The sequence below is a fragment of the Fonticula alba genome, assembly GCF_000388065.1.
Source record: "Fonticula alba strain ATCC 38817 unplaced genomic scaffold supercont2.3, whole genome shotgun sequence".
NCBI lineage: Eukaryota > Rotosphaerida > Fonticulaceae > Fonticula > Fonticula alba.
In genome coordinates, this window is record NW_009242973.1 from 3,247,243 (window position 1) to 3,263,911 (window position 16,669).

General features: G+C 60.1%; 6 protein-coding genes across 8 annotated transcripts in view; 3 read left to right on the forward strand and 3 right to left on the reverse strand.

Annotated features, from left to right (window-relative positions):
* Nucleotides 1–657, forward strand: part of H696_02468 (hypothetical protein) — a 1,133-nt gene extending 476 nt beyond the window's left edge. Inside the window, exons 2-4 of the mRNA XM_009496379.1 lie at nucleotides 76–215; nucleotides 319–402; nucleotides 526–657. Of these exons, the coding sequence (XP_009494654.1) occupies nucleotides 90–215; nucleotides 319–402; nucleotides 526–549 (234 nt within the window). The 5' untranslated portion in view covers nucleotides 76–89 and the 3' untranslated portion in view covers nucleotides 550–657. The remainder of the gene's footprint in view (nucleotides 1–75; nucleotides 216–318; nucleotides 403–525) is intronic.
* A 63-nt stretch (nucleotides 658–720) lies between these two features.
* Nucleotides 721–4,977, reverse strand: H696_02469 (hypothetical protein). Of its 3 annotated transcripts, none has more exons than XM_009496381.1 (7): nucleotides 4,833–4,977; nucleotides 4,487–4,591; nucleotides 4,329–4,379; nucleotides 4,102–4,244; nucleotides 2,782–3,947; nucleotides 2,213–2,609; nucleotides 721–2,115 (listed from the first exon to the last, which is right to left on the reverse strand). In XM_009496381.1, exons 2-7 carry the CDS (start codon nucleotides 4,559–4,561, stop codon nucleotides 825–827), a joined length of 3,123 nt encoding a protein of 1,040 aa, XP_009494656.1. In that variant the 5' UTR covers nucleotides 4,562–4,591; nucleotides 4,833–4,977; the 3' UTR covers nucleotides 721–824. The 3 variants fall into 3 exon arrangements, with proteins under 3 accessions (XP_009494656.1, XP_009494655.1, XP_009494657.1); XM_009496380.1 differs by having other exon boundaries at nucleotides 4,487–4,722; XM_009496382.1 differs by having other exon boundaries at nucleotides 4,487–4,977.
* Nucleotides 4,978–6,115: 1,138 nt separating this feature from the next.
* Nucleotides 6,116–7,854, reverse strand: H696_02470 (hypothetical protein). Its single transcript, XM_009496383.1, has 4 exons — nucleotides 7,674–7,854; nucleotides 7,269–7,329; nucleotides 6,829–6,951; nucleotides 6,116–6,309 (listed from the first exon to the last, which is right to left on the reverse strand). The coding sequence occupies exons 1-4, from the start codon at nucleotides 7,674–7,676 to the stop codon at nucleotides 6,293–6,295; spliced, it is 204 nt and encodes a 67-aa protein (XP_009494658.1). The 5' UTR covers nucleotides 7,677–7,854; the 3' UTR covers nucleotides 6,116–6,292.
* A 1,223-nt stretch (nucleotides 7,855–9,077) lies between these two features.
* H696_02471 (hypothetical protein) lies at nucleotides 9,078–11,998 on the forward strand (the record flags this gene model as incomplete). The annotated part of the gene is made up of 11 exons (XM_009496384.1): nucleotides 9,078–9,212; nucleotides 9,359–9,534; nucleotides 9,662–9,926; nucleotides 10,014–10,142; nucleotides 10,212–10,415; nucleotides 10,514–10,773; nucleotides 10,885–10,957; nucleotides 11,087–11,198; nucleotides 11,309–11,478; nucleotides 11,569–11,715; nucleotides 11,837–11,998. 11 exons carry the CDS (start codon nucleotides 9,078–9,080, stop codon nucleotides 11,996–11,998), a joined length of 1,833 nt encoding a protein of 610 aa, XP_009494659.1.
* Nucleotides 11,999–15,661: 3,663 nt separating this feature from the next.
* H696_02472 (hypothetical protein) lies at nucleotides 15,662–16,119 on the reverse strand (the record flags this gene model as incomplete). The annotated part of the gene is made up of 2 exons (XM_009496385.1): nucleotides 15,662–15,813; nucleotides 15,948–16,119. 2 exons carry the CDS (start codon nucleotides 16,117–16,119, stop codon nucleotides 15,662–15,664), a joined length of 324 nt encoding a protein of 107 aa, XP_009494660.1.
* A 55-nt stretch (nucleotides 16,120–16,174) lies between these two features.
* Nucleotides 16,175–16,502, forward strand: H696_02473 (hypothetical protein; the record flags this gene model as incomplete). The annotated part of the gene is made up of 2 exons (XM_009496386.1): nucleotides 16,175–16,325; nucleotides 16,444–16,502. The coding sequence occupies 2 exons, from the start codon at nucleotides 16,175–16,177 to the stop codon at nucleotides 16,500–16,502; spliced, it is 210 nt and encodes a 69-aa protein (XP_009494661.1).
* Between the last annotated feature and the right edge of the window lie 167 nt (nucleotides 16,503–16,669).

Genomic DNA, 16,669 nt, shown 5'->3' on the forward strand with positions numbered 1-16,669 from the left:
CCCAACTGCTGAAATGGCCTCCCTCTGACACATTTCTCCGTCCTCGCCGTTGGTGCCACCGCCACCGCCACTCAGGCCACTTTCTAGACATGTCTCGTGTTTTCCGTGTCCAGCCCTTCCTCGAGGCTGCCCCTGCCTTCGTCATGATCGGCGGTGCTTTCCTTGTCAGCAGTGTCCTCTTCGACACCTTCAAGCGCCTCACTCAGAACGGCAAGGTGCGTCCCCCAACATCCTTCGGCCAAATGGGCCTCCTCCCGTCCCTGACCTTTCCCCCCATCCTGCCCCTGCATTTCCTTTCCATGGGGCACATGTACACAGAGTCGCCGCTTCGGTATCACCGACTTCGACTTCTACCTGATGGAGCGTGACGTCCGCATTACTGGCTCCACCTTCCACCAGCGCGTATGTTCTCCGCGACTCATGCCCACATTGCACCACACATTTGCCCGCATGTGTGCCTCCTCTCCCGTCCACTCACCCACACTCGCGCACACCTGCCGATATTTCCGCTGGTGACATCTTCAGGATATCCTCGGCCGCCAGTTCTAAGCATTGCTGAGCCCTCGTGCCATTGTCCCGACTGCGCAACCACATATACACGTGCGCACATGCGCCTCTCTCTTCCATTCACAACAATACACTCCATGCCAAATGCAATGCATCCCTCGACACATACACACACACACACACACACACTGCTGCCCAGAGCACAGGGAGACATATGCGTGCCGAATGATGGTATATTTCTCGCAAGGACATGGTTCAATCCCCAGGGGGTCGACGAAGGAGGAAGGGGAGTATATTGCCGTCGCCCGGTATGGCCTTCATGGGCGCCTAGTCGGGCCGGCCCTCTTGGCAATGGCAGACCACGCAGACGCCCGGGCAGCGACGGCGGCACTGGGACCGCCAGATCCTGTCCCCTCTTGAAGAGAAGGAAACTCCTGGGTGCTTGCCAACATCTCTCGTGTTTGAGCGTCCCGAGCTCGGGCCTGCTCGGCTTCATGCAGAGCCAGCGACTCGCGGATGGCTTGCTGTAGCTCGCTGTCGCTATCACTGCCATCGCGTGCCTCAAGCCAGCCATCCTCCGGGCGGAAGACAGGCCTCTCTGGCTGACTGGGCGATCCTCCTGCCAGGGCAACCTCCTCTCCTGATGTGGAAGCCAGCGCCAGCATGGAGGCCGATGACAACCCTGGCGCCGAAGTCTGGGCTTCACCGGCGCCGCCGATGGTGCCGCTGCTGCAGCTGTCGCCACTGCTACTGCTTGAAGGAAGCAAACCAAGGGACAGCCCCAGCAAGAAAGTGTCACTCTGGTGGTGCTCGGCTCGAATGACCAGGTCCCGGAGGAGGTGCTGATCGATGTTTGACGGCAGCAAACCGAGATATCGAATCAGAATGTAGACCCCATCCCGGACGGTCGGCGACAGGTCTCGCAAAATGGCAGCATGCTGGGGAGAGATGGATTGCAAAACCAGGAGAGTGCTACGCTGCTCGGCGGCTTGGGCGGCGCCCGGGGCCTCGGACGGTGTGACCGCAGTGCGAGACCCCTCGCCAGTAATGTCGTCAGGCTGATCCTCCGATGTACTAAGCTCATCGAAATCCTCCGAGTAATAGCTCTCTGAATGGGCATTTTGACCGGACGGCTTCCCCTGCTTGGGTGGCCTTTGCTCGGTTTCCTCCATCGAGAGCATGAGGGCGTACTGAAGAGCCTCGTCCGGGGTGAGACCCTCAATCAGGAAGCGCCCTTGCATACGCTGGGCCGCGACATTTCCATGGAAGCGCTCCTCGGAGAGACTTTCCAGGTCATTGCGGATGTCCTGGTTCAGGAGCATGGCCGAGTGATGGGCAGCCGCCCGGCGCAGGCGCTCCAATGATGGCTCTGACGAAACGGCCGACGGCTCGGTGGTAGTGGTGGTGGTGGCGGCGGCCGGGACGCCGGTGGCAGTCTTCGACTTCACGGTCCGGGTATCCTGGGGTTGGATCATTCGCACGGCGGCCATGCGATTACCGGTCGAAACAAAGAGCCCCTGGCCACCAGGGGTCAGGCACACACGCACCGAACCGGGCACCATGTTTCCCGGGCCATTCTTCATGCCGAGCAAGCGCTCGACAATGCTCCTACAAACAGGACATGGGAAGGTGAATATGCGTCATGTGGTGGTGCAGATGCACAGGGGAGGGGGGGGGGGGGGGATTCCACCTGGTCAAAACGCACCGGAAGGAAAAGTGCCGAATCCAGCGGCTGGTATTGAAAAGGGAGTGGATGAAGACCGCTCCAGTGTCCAGCTGCACAAGCATGAAAGGGCCCTCGCAGGAAATCAAGCGCACTGGGAAGGAGCTGTTCTCGCTGTGACTCCAGAAGGTTTGTGCCGGGCGGTGAGAAAGCCTGGGTGGGGCGGGGATCGGCAGGGTAGACGACCCGGAGTTTTGTTGAAGCACCGAGGCCAAATCCCAGAGATGCACATTGCCGGTGGTATCACCAACCAGCAGCGGGGCCAGTTGGTTTTGTGCCGGGGTCATTTGATCCGCTGTGAAAAGATCTTCGGTGGATTGGAAGAGATTGGCCATTGTGACTGGCCCAGAAATGACACATCGCGCAGGCAGAACCAGGCCTGTAAACCGCCCCGAGGGATAGAGGAGAAATCAGGAGAGTGATGAGAGAGAGAGAGAGAGAGAGCGTGTGCGTGTGTGTGTGTGTGAGAGTGAGTGAGTGAGTGAGTGAGTGGAGAGGAAGGAGAGGGAGCAAGAGAAGACAACAAAAGCAAAACCCGGGGGGGAGCGCACGAGCCACTAACTTGCAGGTTTGATTGTCCATGACGTCAATCCAGGAGCATACCTCATCAAGGCTCTGTTTGTGGATGTTGGTGCCACTCGATGCATGGGCATCCGTCGTGGCTGGTTCGGGGTCTCCGCGCTGGAACAGCAAGAAGTGGACCCCCTGCAGGCGTGAATCCGGCAGGTGCTGAGCGCCAAGCAGTCGACAGGGATGGTACAATGTCTCAAGCGGTTGAGCTCTGGAGGCCTTGCTGAAGGAGGCATCACAGCCAGGATACAATTCATACACCAGGGCCTCATTGAGCACCCGTGGGGAGAAGGTGTCCAGGCCATCCCCGAGCAGGAACATGTGAAGGATCGGTGCGGTGGCGAGTCGAGTCCAGGCACGAGCCGGCGGCCGCACGGCAGTCGGCCGATCGGAGGGGAATTCGCTGGCAAAGACCACGGATCCGGAAGCATTGAAAAAGGTAAAGGCCCCGGGCCGGGAAGGGTGAAAGCCCACCTGGTCAATCGGGACGCTCGGACGGAAAGATGGGAAGCGCTGGGAATCGATGCTATTGCGAAGGCGGACTCGCGAGGGGAAGCGCGTTGGGCCATGCTGCAAGTGTCGACTGATGACACTTCCCAGGCTGGCTATGAACTCCATGCGTTCCCGGTGAATGGCGAGTACTGAGAGGGTATGGGGACACACATGGATGGCCATTGCACCATCCGGGAAGGTCAGTTGCAGGGGGGTCAGATCGTCGAGAGTCACAAGGAGCGACGATTGTCCCGGGCCATGCTCAATGCTGATGCCAAAGGCACGAATGGGCTGGCAAGTGCTCGCCGTAGTGGTGGCAGTCCCGGTGGCAGGGGGAACGACGGCTGCCGCCGAACCGGGAACTTCAGGCACCGTCTGGGTGGCAGCAGGGGCGATGGGACTGGATTTCGCCTGGACACCAGAGTGAAGAGCGACAGACAGCTCGGGGGCCACCGTGGAAAGGGCAATGCTCCTGAGATGACGGCTGGAGGCCGATTGCAAAATCTTCGGCCCAAAGGCCCACACAACCGGCGGGGACACGGCCCCAGGCCCGACCGGCGCCCGTGGAGGGATCACTTGGCGCTGGATGACCCCCGAGGAGTGGCGCCGGCGAAAGTGCAAGGATGCTTGAGCTGGCGAGCCATAGCGCCAGAGCCTTACAGGCAGGAGTAAGAGCACGATCAAGCGGACCAGGTGGGGCAGGGCAGGGCAGGGCAGGGCAGGGACATGGCGGGGGGGAGAGAAGGTGAGGAGAGGGATGGCTGGGAGCAGGGCAGGCGGGGGAAGAGGGACGACAGGGGGCGACATACACTGCGGTATGGTCATGAACTGCAATATATTGCAGCAGGGCGCGGCTGGTGGCGAGAGCGGCGCTCGAGCCAGGATCCGGGTTGGTTGGGATGTAGGGCAGCGGGAAGCGCACACGTCGAGACCAATAGAAGCGCAGGAAGTCCTGAAACGAGAAGCGCGGAGTTACATGAGGCAAGCGGGAGTGAGCAGCAGAAGAGGCGGGTGGCAACTGGCGGGGCAGGCGTACAATGCTGAAGATGATGCTGGCGAGGGGTGACAGTGTGTCCTCGGCTAGGGCCTGTGCCGGAGGGTCGCGAGGTCGCGAATCGGGAGGACATGGAGAGTGGACTGTGAGAAGGGGTGTGGCGCCATCGGCCTGACCATGTGTCGGAGGCATATGCGAACCTGCACTTCGATCGCCGAAAGGTGAGACAGGATGAGATGCTGAATCTCAACCGGGATTTCGTGTCCGAAGACCATGTTGATGAGGATGCCCAACGGCCTGGGAGACTTGATGTCGGGCTGGGGAAGTTAATATGGCCCTACGTGGGACCACAGAAGGCGGATGGGAGGGGGGAGAGGAGTCTGGAATTGGGCCCACGCGACGGACGGGAGGAGAACCCTAGCCGAAAAAGGATCGCCTGTCGTGTGAAAGGGAGGGGCGGAGCCCCCGAGAGTCAGCCGGGTGTCGCTCGGCCGGAGGGTCGCAAAGAGAGGAGGAGGGGGAAATGAGCGCAAGTTGACAAGCTACCTTCCCCTGTGTGGCGAATTCGGGAGATCCGGGCGAGGTGTAGGAGGGGAGAGACAGGTGAGGGGAACGGGGAAAAGGGGGTGGGGCGCTCGCCCTCGCCGAGCGGTGACGCCATGCCAGCCCATCTCAAAAAGAACCCGCAATCCAGAGAGCCCCCGTGGAGTTTGAACGAGCGTGAGGAGAGATCCCAGGGATCCCGCGCCAGGTTCAGACAGGACAGCCGCCAGACGGGCTTGCTCTTGCGGCCGGGAGAGGCCGGAAAAGATGGACACCAGCAATCGGGCCGGGCACAGGGGCCCCCCCTTCCGCCCGGGGCTCGGGGCGATGGCCCGCCCACAGTTGCCAAGGCCTAGTGCGCTCCGGCAGGATGCCTCCTCGATCACCAAAGGGTAGCGTGCTTGCCGGGGCTGATAGCCGGGAAGTCGCGCAGGAAAAGGCCGGCTGGTGCGACCGATGGGTGTTGCGTAAGTAGGCGCGTCGAGGGCTGGTCTTTGTCTCGCGTGATTTCCGAAGGTCCGTGAGGGGCGTGATCTTCTTCGTGATTCTGCTTTGAGGCACCCTCGCATGCTCCCGTTGGCTATCAGACGCCAATAACTGGAGGCCACCAACAAATAGGCAAGACCATCTTCCCTGCTAACGCCGACGGCAGGCATTGGCGACGGGGCAGGATCCCAGGATGACGAGCAACCACTGTTGGGATAACCTGAACAAGGCATCAAGACACGAGAGGCGGCAAGGAGGGATTAGAACGACTCTTCAGAATCCTCCTCGCCTACGAGATGAGCCAATGAAGCCTTCGACCGACAAGGAGAGACGCCCCTCCCCCCCGCAACAGAAGAAAAGAGGAGGGGGCATCCCAGCCCCCACCGAATGTGCCCGATAGGAAAAAAAAGGGGAAGGAGCCTCCCCCGTCCCCCCTACTTGCGCGCCTCAACCTCCCCCCCTCCCACGGAGTGGCTTGAGAGGAGGGGCAGGCACCGTCCTCCTCCCAGCAGTCGTGTCCCTGCCTCTGAAATGGAGAGAGGGAGAGAGAGAGAATGCAGCTTCCCCTATCCTCGGCGCTTTCTGTGCCTCTGCCAATCGCTCACTGAGGGCACGCACGGACGCGACCTGCTCAAACACAGCAGAGAAGACGCCGCCCCCCTCCCTTTATGTGCCTAGCGAGACAAGCGCGAGGGAGGGGAGAGGAGGGCGACACATGCGTATGGCGCGGCGGCGAGGGGGGGAGAGGAGAGGGAAGCAAGCAAAAGGGCGAGCAAAAGGGGCACAAAAACGCGAGGCAGTTCGGACAGCTCTCTCTTCGGGAGGAGAAGAAGGGTGCCTGTGGCGAGCGCGAAAGCATGCCGCAGTTGACTTATATTGGAGAAAGAACTGAAGAAGGGCCGGGGAGCATCAGAACAGCATCATGACAAGGGGGAAGGGCGTCCGGATGCCGTGCGACTCTCACTCTGAACGAGCATTTAGTTCTTGAGGAGGCCTGGGGCGCGAGAGGAGAGGAGGGGGAAAGGAGGGGGCACACACGAGGTGAGAAACGACGAAAGAGGGTCAGTGGAAAGGGAGGCGAAAGGTCTCGAGAGGGGAGAAGAGGCACAGCCAACCAAGCGCGCGTGGGGGGGGGTCGTCGGGCACGGGCGCGCGAGGGAGAGAGAAGGCGGCAGGGCAGGGGGAGAAGGGAGGATGGACTACCCCCCCTCCCCGCTCCGGAGATATGCAGCAAGGCCGCCACAGAGGACGGCGCGCGGCGCTTCGCGCACAAACGCGCCAGCGCCCTCACCACCTCCAACATTCTCCCTCCCCCCTAGTCTGTCTTGGCAGAGAGAAAGGGATTGAATGGATGAAGGCGGGAAACTCCGGGGACTGATGATGGTCGCCGCATGTGGCGGCCTAGCTCGTGCTCCTCCCCCGCCCCACTGCCCTCGCCCCGCCCCCCCGCGGATGTGTGCGCTGTCGAAAAAAGGTGGCGCGCGCGCGCGAGAGGAGGAAGGGTGATACGCACTGGCGGGGATGGTGCTCTTGAGGCGGTCAGCCATGGCAGCGTCGCGGATGACGATGGTGTAAAGGTGCTTGCTGCAGCGGAGCTTGAACTTGGTGACCTTGCCGGTCTTCTTAACGAAAACGTCTGGGGGAAATACGGCACAAAGGAAAGGGAGTCAGTCGGGGTGAGCAGGGGTTGCCTGTGCGGATGTGCCGGCAGAAAGGCGGAGCAGGCCATGCTTTGGACAAGCAAGCGGCGCCCCCTCTCCCGGAGGAACTTGACAAATGGCCCTGCGAGAGAGGAAAACACACACTCGACATGAGACACTTGCGTGTCGGATGCGAGGAACATCCGACACGCAGGTCTCCCGCACCCGGAAAAGAAGGACAACAAAAGCAATAGGACGGGGCATGTAACGGGGAGGGAGGCAAGGAAGGAAGCAGGAGGGGGGAAATACGCACGGGCGGCGTCCTGGCGCTGGGTGAAGGTAAGGAACTCCTTAACGTGGGTGATCTGCTTGGCCTGGGGGAGGGAGGAGAAGGGGAGGAGAGGGGAAAATGCGAAGGGTCAGTCGTGTGGACGGGGGAAATGGAGGAGACGGGGTCACGGGCTGGAGGGTGCGTGGTGCGGCCCGGGCCTCAGGAATGGGGGAAGGTGACAGAGTGGTGCGCGGCATCAGGAAGAACACCGCCCGCCCCACGTCCGAAAGGGGGGGAAACTGGCGTGTGACGTGATGTGCGGAAGGATCCAGGGGTAACGACGAGGGGTGCCGTGTCCAACGCGGAGTAGGGAAGAGGATAAAGGCAAAAGAGAGAAGGGGAGGGGCGCAGAGGGGGAGGGGGAGGGGGAGAGAGAGAGGGACAAACCATCTTTGATACTCTCGACGATTGGGATTGGAAAATCACGACAAAAGCAAAGAGAGAGAGACCTTTCTCCTCTGGAGACACACCAACATGGGTCTTCTTCAAGTGCAACCCATCACGGGCTTGGGCCCAAACTCCGGTGGGGGAACCATCCACCAACTGTTCCCCTCTCCCCGCCCCACACACACCCTGCCGCCCGTGTGGTGTGCCTGGGCCCTCTTTCCTGGGTGGGTTGTCTGCAGGGGGGGGGGGGGAGGGGGGGGCCGGCGCAGACAAGAGACTGCCAGTACCTTCCCCCTCCTCCTCCCCCCCGCCACCTCCTGGGCAGGGGCCGGGGGGGAGCAGACCCTCCGTGGAGGGCTCCGGCTCCCCGGTCCGAGGCCGAGAACCGATATGCCCATGTGTGCGGAGGCCGCGAGAAGCCGCGCCCCGCCCCACTCGAGAGGAAGAAGGGTGGAATGGGGGCAAGAGAGAGAAAGAGAGAGAGAGAGAGAGAGGGGCACATACCTGCCCTCTCCCTCGCCCACCCGCACGGACCCCCGGCCCGGCCAAGCGGCTGGAGTCCGGCCTGGGCGGTGTCGCGGTCGCGGTGCATGCCTCGTGTCAAAGAAAGAGGTCCAGCGACACGCACGGCTCCCCCTCATGTGAGAACAGACGGGAGCCCGGAAAGTAGGCCTTCGAGCAGGGCAAACAAAGGCAAGACAAGGTAACTCCGTTCCGGCCCGCGGCCCGCAGCCTGCACATCGCCCCCCCCCCCTCTCCCGACCGCGTCCTCATACGCAGCCATGGGTGGGGGAGGGCGCTCCCACACACTGGCACCCCCTGACAGAGAGTGCTGAACCGCCCCCGGGCCACGGACTGCCGTCGGTTGGCAGGGCACAATTCCGGCCAAAACCCGCCAGAATATATGCCATAAGTAAGATTATATATTGCGCTCCATGGGCTCTGCTCTCGTGGCCTGCGCACAGGATCCGCGATTGGCCCGATCACTTTCCAGCGAACCGGAGTCGGCGTGCTCCCCCATGCTGTGTGCCCGAGGCCTGTGTCAGCCCTGTCCCCCCGCTCCCCCCCCCCCCCCCCCCGCCCTTCGCCAACTGTCCAAGAGGGCGGTGGTGCAAGGCACCACAAGATAGCCCCGCCACAGGGCGGCCCTCGGTTTCCGTTGGCCCCCGGGCGTTCCTGACTTTTCTCCGCGGGATCAAGCAAAAAAACAAAGAAATAAGCCCCCTCTCCCGCGCGATCTACATCCACCCCCGACCACCCCTCCCGCCTCCTCCCTCTCTCTCTCTCTCCGTTGCCTCCTCCTCGTGACTGTTGATCCCTCTTTAGCCCGACGCCCCTGCCAACCCTCCGGTCGCCCCCAACTCCCCTCCTCACCCCCTCCCCTCCCTCTCGCCCACCGCCAGGATGGGCAACAAGCAGTCAGTTCCGCTCCTTGCGAATGCGGTCTCCCACCTCTCCCAGCCAGAGGCTACAGAGGCCGCTCTCTGGCTCAAGTCTTCATGCAAGGAGGATTGGAGTCTAGATCTCGCGGACTTTCGTGTGCGCTCCTCCCTTCTCCTTTGGCCCGCCCTCCCTCTCATGCTGTCTCCCAACCTCCGCTGCCCTTTGGCAAGCACTGGCGTCTAACTCGTCGCTCTTCCTGCCCTCCGCCATCCACTCCGGCTTCTTCTTCCCCTGCTGGATAGATACTCGTGCCTATGCTGGGCAGCATCACCGCTCATGCGCTTTTCCTTGTTTGTTGTGACTATTCGGCCGGAGCGCCCGCTGCTTTCCCGATCGACGGCTCCACCCGTGTCGAGGGATTCCAGGCTGACCGCGCCACCTTTTTCGGTGTCGCTAATGCCATCGCATCAATCACCCGGTTCGCCCAGCTATACACCGCCGACGCCAGTCCATTCGATGCCGCTCTGCTCACCCCATCTCCTCCATCTCTCTCTCTCTCTCTCTGTCCCTGTCCCTGTCCCTGTCCCTGTCCCTCTGGCTCTTAGAGGTCCTGTGGAGATTCGCCACGCAGCCCTCTTCCGCTGGTTGTCGCACTTGGATACCCTGCTCCAGACGACCGGTGCGAAAAAGGGTGCCGCCCCCCCCACGGCGCCCGCCCAGCCGCGCAGCACTGCCCCCTCACCAGGCTCATCTCTGCCGGCGCCCGCCATCTCCGAGGAGGTCAACATCCAGTCCGTTCGGCATTGGCTCCACGATGTGTGCTCAGCGGCCATGCGGGTGCTGCGCGTCCTCGACTCCCGGCCATATGCTGTTCGTCACCATCCCTGGCGGTTTATTTCGTCAACCCTTTCCTCTCTCGACATTGACCCGGGCTTCCCCCCCCCCCCCCACACCCAGCCAAAGGAGGTAACCAAGGGCCGGCATTTCCCTTTCGATAGTCAGCAGGCTGATCCCAAGTTTGTGGAAACGCTGCTTCAGGCACCATTCATGGGATTCAAAAACCACAAGAAGTTTGTTCTCGAGGAGGTATTCCACATATGGCCCCGGTGTTTATTTGCTCCTCAGCACATGTGTTAACCTCCCCGTTTGATGCAGGTGGCCACCCCCGATCTGCCAGATACCTTGTCCGCCGAGGCGTTTTCCGATCTCCTGTCCCGTTCGGAGAGAGCCGTGTCCATCAGGCACGAGTATTATGTGGATGGACGTGCAGCCCTGTCAGTCAATGGTCATGCTCGGGGGTCCATCCAGGCGGTGGTCAACTCGCTGCTTGCCAATGTGGTGTTCCACTACTCCAGGATTGTGTGTACTTGTCGGCCGGTGATTCCCTCCCCCCCCCCCTCCCCTCCCCCCTCGACATAGTCACTGACCTCCCGTCCCTTCCCTACGCAACGTGATAGAAACGTATCTTTTTCGGCTTCTACAAGGGCAAGGAGCCGCACAAGGCGAGTGTCGACACCCCCTGGCTGGATTTCAAGGACATGCCCAAGGTCTCCCCGACTCCGGCCCCGGTCCCGGCCGCCGTGCCCCCTACATCGGCCGTCTCCCGCGATAAACTTAGTGCAGCATACCTCTCACAGGCCGCGGCCCTGGATGCGGCCCAAACAGATGCCCGTCTCAAGTCGGCAGGCATGCTGCTTCCCTTCAGTGAATACCAGTCGTGCGCGCTCCCCCCCCCCCTCCCCACCCCTCTCTTAGTCGCCCTTGTCCAGCCCCCTGCCCCAGGGATGCACCTTTCTCTGACCCTCCTTCTTGGGCCTTCCTCGTACAGCAATCTGCTGAGCGATGATCTCATGTGGCTTCTCAACCAGCAGCTCCCGCAGGAAAGTCAATCAGCCTGGCGAGTATGTACATTCCACTCCGATGTTCCTCCACCAATCCCCTGTTTCTCTCACTTACCCTATTCCCCCCCCCCTCTTTCTCTCTCTCTCTCTCCACCCCGCCTTTCCAACGCCCACCCGCCCTCTGTCCAGTTCCTTTACTCCAACCGGGCATATGGCCTGAATTGGGCCCGGCTCTCGGACAGCATCACCAACCAGGGCCCCGTGCTCCTGATCTTGCGCGACTCACATGGCGCCACCTTTGGTACATATTTCATTTGCTTCTCCGTCCTCTAGCCCCTCATTTGATAGATGTGCCCTCCTGACCTGGCTCGATCCTTTACTCCCTCCCGCCACCCGCCCACGCGCGCGCAGGGTGCTTCTTGAACAATGATGTGCTACCGAATCCCGCCTTCACGGGCTGCCCGGACATGACCTTCCTCTTTACCCTCAAAGGGGACTATCTTCAGATCTTCCGTCCGACTGGTCTCAACAAGAACATCCTGTACTTTAACACCGGGGTCAAGTCCCTGCCCAATGGCCTGGTGTGTTGATTCGCATGTTGTCGTCTTTCTCCTTTCTTTTTCCGACCACAGTGGCGGCCCCCCATTTCCTGACACGCTCCTCCTCCATAGGGCCTTGGCGGTCTTCATGGCTTTTACGGTCTCTGGATCCCCTCCGCCCTCGGGGCTGCCTGCACGTCCGAGGGGTCACCTTTGAATTCGACCTTCGGCTCCCCATGCCTGGCCACGCAGTCACCTTTCGAGGTGATTGAGATTGAGGTAAGTGTGTTGTCGCGTTCCTCCCCCCGCCTCTCCCCCCCCCCCCATTTTGCTCTCCCCTCTTTTCCGAGACCGGATTGGCAGCCTTCAGGCATCCACTGACCCCCTCCAATGTGCCCAGGCATACGGGACAACCCCCTTGCGCGAGGACCAAGCCCCCCCTGAGCCCAGCGTGCTGGACCTCCACCGGGAGGACCAGCTGATTCTCGAGTGGGGCACGGGGCGCAAGATGCATTCGAAGAACTTCCGCAAGGCCGATGAGTACCGGGCGCAAGACGATTGAACGGAGCCTTTTATCTCGTATGTCTGCCCCTGCCTGAGCCCATGCGTATGTTGACTCCTGCCTGGCAATCGCCGGTCCTAAGGCAGCCGTCCGCGGGCTTGGAAAATACACCTGATAGGCGTGTCCCTCCTCCAGCATGTCATCCCAAACCTTGGCGCCCACGTCGCACCCTGAGAAGCAGCAGGGCAGGGGGGGGCCGAGGGGAGGTGAGGCCCAGAGGGCCCACGAATGAAACGCTCCGGTTCTGGTATGTGATTCTGGGGGACCGGTGAGGGCCTTCCCTGAACCACCCAGAGCGTTCCGTCCTGAGAGGGTCACCACTCGGACATGAGTACAACAACAAAAGAAGGGAAAGCTGGTGATCTGCGTCTTTATGGGGATTACATCAAGGACTAGGTCACACCGCTCCAGAGGGAGCGACGTACGGAGACAGGACTATGGGAAATCAAACCTCCGTAAGAGAGAATGACTATCCTTCAAGGTGCTGAGTCCTTGGAGGGGAGGCAGGAACGGGGGCCCCTTATATAGGGTGCCCAGAAAAGGGGGAATACATGGGAATACATGGGAATTGAGAGAGAATGGGTGGCGTCGCCCTTCCGGCGACGCCAGCACCCCCCAACGGGGAAGTGCAGGTCGACTAGTGGACCTCGTTGCTATACGATCACGTGAAGGTCATGACCAGATCTAGCAGGGATGTGGCAGCAGGGGGAAAACAGAGCAGGGCGAGGTGAGGCAGGTGCGGAGGAGGTGAGCGGAGCGAAGTTCCGACGCAATGTCGGAGGTGACATTATGGTTACATTGGTGTTTTGAAAAGCGAACCCATCGATTTGGATCGTCGTGGGGACGATGGGTTCGCTCTTCGAATGTCACTATTATCGCACTGTGGCGACACTGGGTGGGGGATGGGAACCCCCCGCCGTGACAAAGTCACTCTTGTGCGCTCTCGCTTCTGACATCCAATCGGTCGGCCCCGAGCGTCTGCTCGGGTGCATTGCTGAATCTGTCATTCAGGGTGTACCGTGTACGGGTGTCGTCAAGCGTGAGTTGGGGTGGCAGTTTCTGCACTTGGTCGAGAAAAAAAAAAAATTTCCTGGATATATATCCTTGGAGAGTCTGGACGAGTGCTAGATTGTTGCCTTTCACTTGGGGTTTTCGCCTGGGTTGAGTAGATACTCGGGCGATGGTTCGCTTAGCGCCTTTTGAGATTGCGCTCTTGCTTGTTTAGTTCAACATACACTGAATCTCCTTTGGTGATGCCGTGCGGATGCGAGTCTTCGAGCAGGCGCTCACGCCGCTGGATGATTGCAATTTCCGCTTTGACGGTGACTTTTTTACCTGATTTGGTCTAGATCGTCGGGTACCTGCATCGGAGGCGTGCGGTTGTACGGGAAACCTTTTAGGGGGCGAACATGAGGTCGTCCTTTTGCTTGTCCGGAAGTCCGGTGAGCATGTGGTAGGTCGAGTATCCGGTGTAGTTGGAGATGGGATTATAACTGGTAGCTGCTTGCTGACTAGGCAGGTACCACGCTCCAAGGGTGTGAGGACTCCCGAGGAGAGGATCGTGAGACTTTGCTTCCACGATCGGATGGCCCTTTTGATCAGGCCATTGGACTGAGAGCTTGTAGGCAATTGCGATCTCTGTCTGGATGCCTATGCTGCAGTGTCTCTTTCCAGTGGCTGCTGGTGAAGACTCGTTCATTGTCGGTCTTGATGTACTTGGGCATGGCGGCTTTGCGCTGGGGCCTTGATCGTATTCAGCAAGGAGACTGAAGGGACGATTACCTCGTGGTGCTTGTTGAAGTTCAAATCAAGGACTGACGAGGAGGCGGATTGCTGCTGGTGCATTGGGAGCTCGCCCATGTGAGTGGGAAAGATGGCACATATGTCAGCACGTGGATGAGCTTCGCCTTGGGCGAAGTCTTTGTTTGTTTGGCCTGCATGGGGTTGTAAGGGAGCACATCCATAGGATGGGAATATGCTGTTCGTCCACCTGCATGGGGGTCTGGAATGTCCCATGGCCACCACGTTTTTGCTACCGGGCGAGTGGTAGATTCTAGGCCGGGGATACTAGCTAGCGCGTTCGTGGCTCGGAGGATGCGAGGGAGGTGCGACTTCTGGCTGTATCAGTGCACGTTGACAGAGTGGTCGGTGAGGATGGTTACTGGCCACCCATGGTGGGGCTAGTGGTCCCACTGACTCAGTGTATGCACCATCACCAAGCACTCGCGTTCATGCGAGGGTAGCGTGTCTCTGGGGCACTCGATTTCCTTGAGAAGTAGGAAATGGGCTTGAGTTGCCGAAGGATCCTTGACCAATTCTCCTCATCCTCATTTGGAGCGTACTGGCCAGTTTCGATGGTCTTAGAGTCCTTTTGTAGAAACACTACACCGATGCCAATGTCGGAAGCATCGATGTTTAGCACGTAGGGGGCGGCACTTGTTATTGGCACCAGGACCGGTACCCCTTGCTCGTGCGAAGAGTGGAGCATGGACCTCCGCAGCATGCGAGATCCATTCCATAACATAGTTGATCATACCGAGCAAGCTTCGCTGCTCGGTAACTCGCTCCGGTCGCGGCACTGTCTTGATGCAGGCGAGCCTGTCGAAAGTGATATCTACCTGGCCTTTGCCGATTCTGTGGCTCAGGAAGACAACTTCATCCACGCCAAAATGACACTTCTCATTGTTGATGTTGGCGTGGCAATCGTGGAGGAGTTTCAACACCTGCTTTACGTGCTGAATGGGCTCGTCTTCGGAGGACGAGTAGATGAGAATATCGTCCACACAGGTTACCGCGAAATCCTGCACGGGCAGCAGGACTTGGTCCATGGCGGTGGTGAAAACCGGAGTGGGAATGTTGAGACCAAAGGGCATGCGCTTCCAGCGATAGTACTCATCGTGGAAGCGGAAGCGAAGACAGTCCCGGCTGTTCGAATCCACCGGGATGTGAAAGAAAGCATTGAAGAGGTCTAGGGCAGAGAAGCCCCGCGCAGCGGCGGCTTCTTTGAGCAGAAGTTGGGCCCGAGGAATGGGGGCCTCGATCATCTTGACGAACTGGTTGGCCACGCGGAGGTCGGTGTGGACATGGTGCTTGTCGGTGCCGGGCTTTGGCACGACGATTAGGTGGGCGGCGGAGATATGCTCGGTAGCCTTCTCGAGGGCGTTACGTAGCTCAGTGGCGATGCTGATGCGCATGCCTGTTGTGCCGGGGTCCAGTGAAGGGTCAAGATTGTTGGAGTTCAGCTCAATATTCAGGGGTGTGGGGTGCTCAGACAGCTCGCGAGTCTTCTAAGCAAGCTCCCCACATTCAGGGCACATAGAGCCCTGGTAAGCAGGAACCTGAGTCTGAGCATGACCTGAGGGGTCGATGTCGAAGTGGAGGTCATGCTGCAGATGAGACGGAGGACTTGGTAGATGGTCCTCCAGTGGGCGTTCAAGAGGCAGGGAGGAGGATGCGCTTTCCTCCACCGAGGCCTGGAACGCGGGGTATAGACGCTTGGCTGTCTGCTAGAAGAGCAGAGAGCCTCGCAGGGAATTGTCGGTGACGCAGAGTCAGATACGCACGGGCTCGGTGTTGCGTCCAGAGGAAGTGATCTCCATAGAGCCCCGCAGCTTGTGGGCGGGTACAGTGGCCTGTGCGATGAAAGAGAGGTCGGGGCGATGCTCAGGTAGGGTCTCTTGGATCCAGCGAGGAATGGGGAGACTTCGACTCCGGTGTCGATGAGATGTGGGAGCATGTGCCCGACGTCATGTCGAGGTTGACGATGAGGTTACCGCTCGAGAAGCGCTCAGCCTCTCGCGCGATTGACGTCTCCTCTTGCAGGATCCGCCACCTGAATGTGGTTGGCCTGCGCCGGGGGCCGCCAGGGTAGCGGGTTCTTTCGGCTTGGTGAATGAGCGACGGTCTCTGCTCGTGGTGCCCTCCTTGGTTTCGTGGTGCTTCCTCGCACCAGTCGCCTTTGCTGGGACACGGGTGCCGTGCTCTTGCTTTGGGCGCGTAGTGTAGTCGCCTTGTTGGTTTGGGGCTCGGAATGAGACATCGAGCTGAGGAGCAGCCGGGTGAAACAGGCATTGCTCGAGTGTGTCCCGCTGACTCATGGGGCAGACTGGATCCTGGGCCATGTCGTGGTGTGTTGTCCTGAACGCTTAGGACAGAGTAGTCGTTCGCGACCGCTGCATGGATGATCAAGGCGTTGACGCCGATATCCACGCTGCGATTGCCGGATCCGAAGGATTGAATCGTGATGCATACGCCATTGACGCCCACACTCAGGGGTCGTTGTGGATCGTTAAGGAACTCCACGATCTCAGCGTAGAGCTCGACCAGGGTGCATCGCGGTTGCACGATCAATGAGGGAGGCCAGGAGAAGGCGAGGACGAAAGAACGGAAAGGGGGGGGGGGGAGAGGGGGGGGAGAGGGGTTAACCAGTATTGGCCTAAGCCAAGAGACCTTGAAGGATAGTGAAACGCTCCGGTTCTGGTATGTGATTCTGGGGGACCGGTGAGGGCCTTCCCTGAACCACCCAGAGCGTTCCGTCCTGAGAGGGTCACCACTCGGACATGAGTACAACAACAAAAGAAGGGAAAGCTGGTGATCTGCGTCTTTATGGGGATTACATCAAGGACTAGGTCACACCGCTCCAGAGGGAGCGACGTACGGAGACAGGACTAT

Coding starts and splice junctions, on each gene's coding strand:
- H696_02469 (XM_009496381.1), bottom strand. CDS start 4,561: ATGGTCTTCGGACACGAAATCCCGGTTGAGATTCAGCATCTCATCCTG. Junction 4,245..4,328: donor CCAGCATCATCTTCAGCATT/GTACGCCTGCCC, acceptor TTCTCGTTTCAG/GACTTCCTGCGCTTCTATTG. Junction 2,610..2,781: donor AACCTGCAAGTTAGTGGCTC/GTGCGCTCCCCC, acceptor GGCGGTTTACAG/GCCTGGTTCTGCCTGCGCGA.
- H696_02470 (XM_009496383.1), bottom strand. Junction 6,952..7,268: donor CCAGCGCCAGGACGCCGCCC/GTGCGTATTTCC, acceptor TATTTCCCCCAG/ACGTTTTCGTTAAGAAGACC.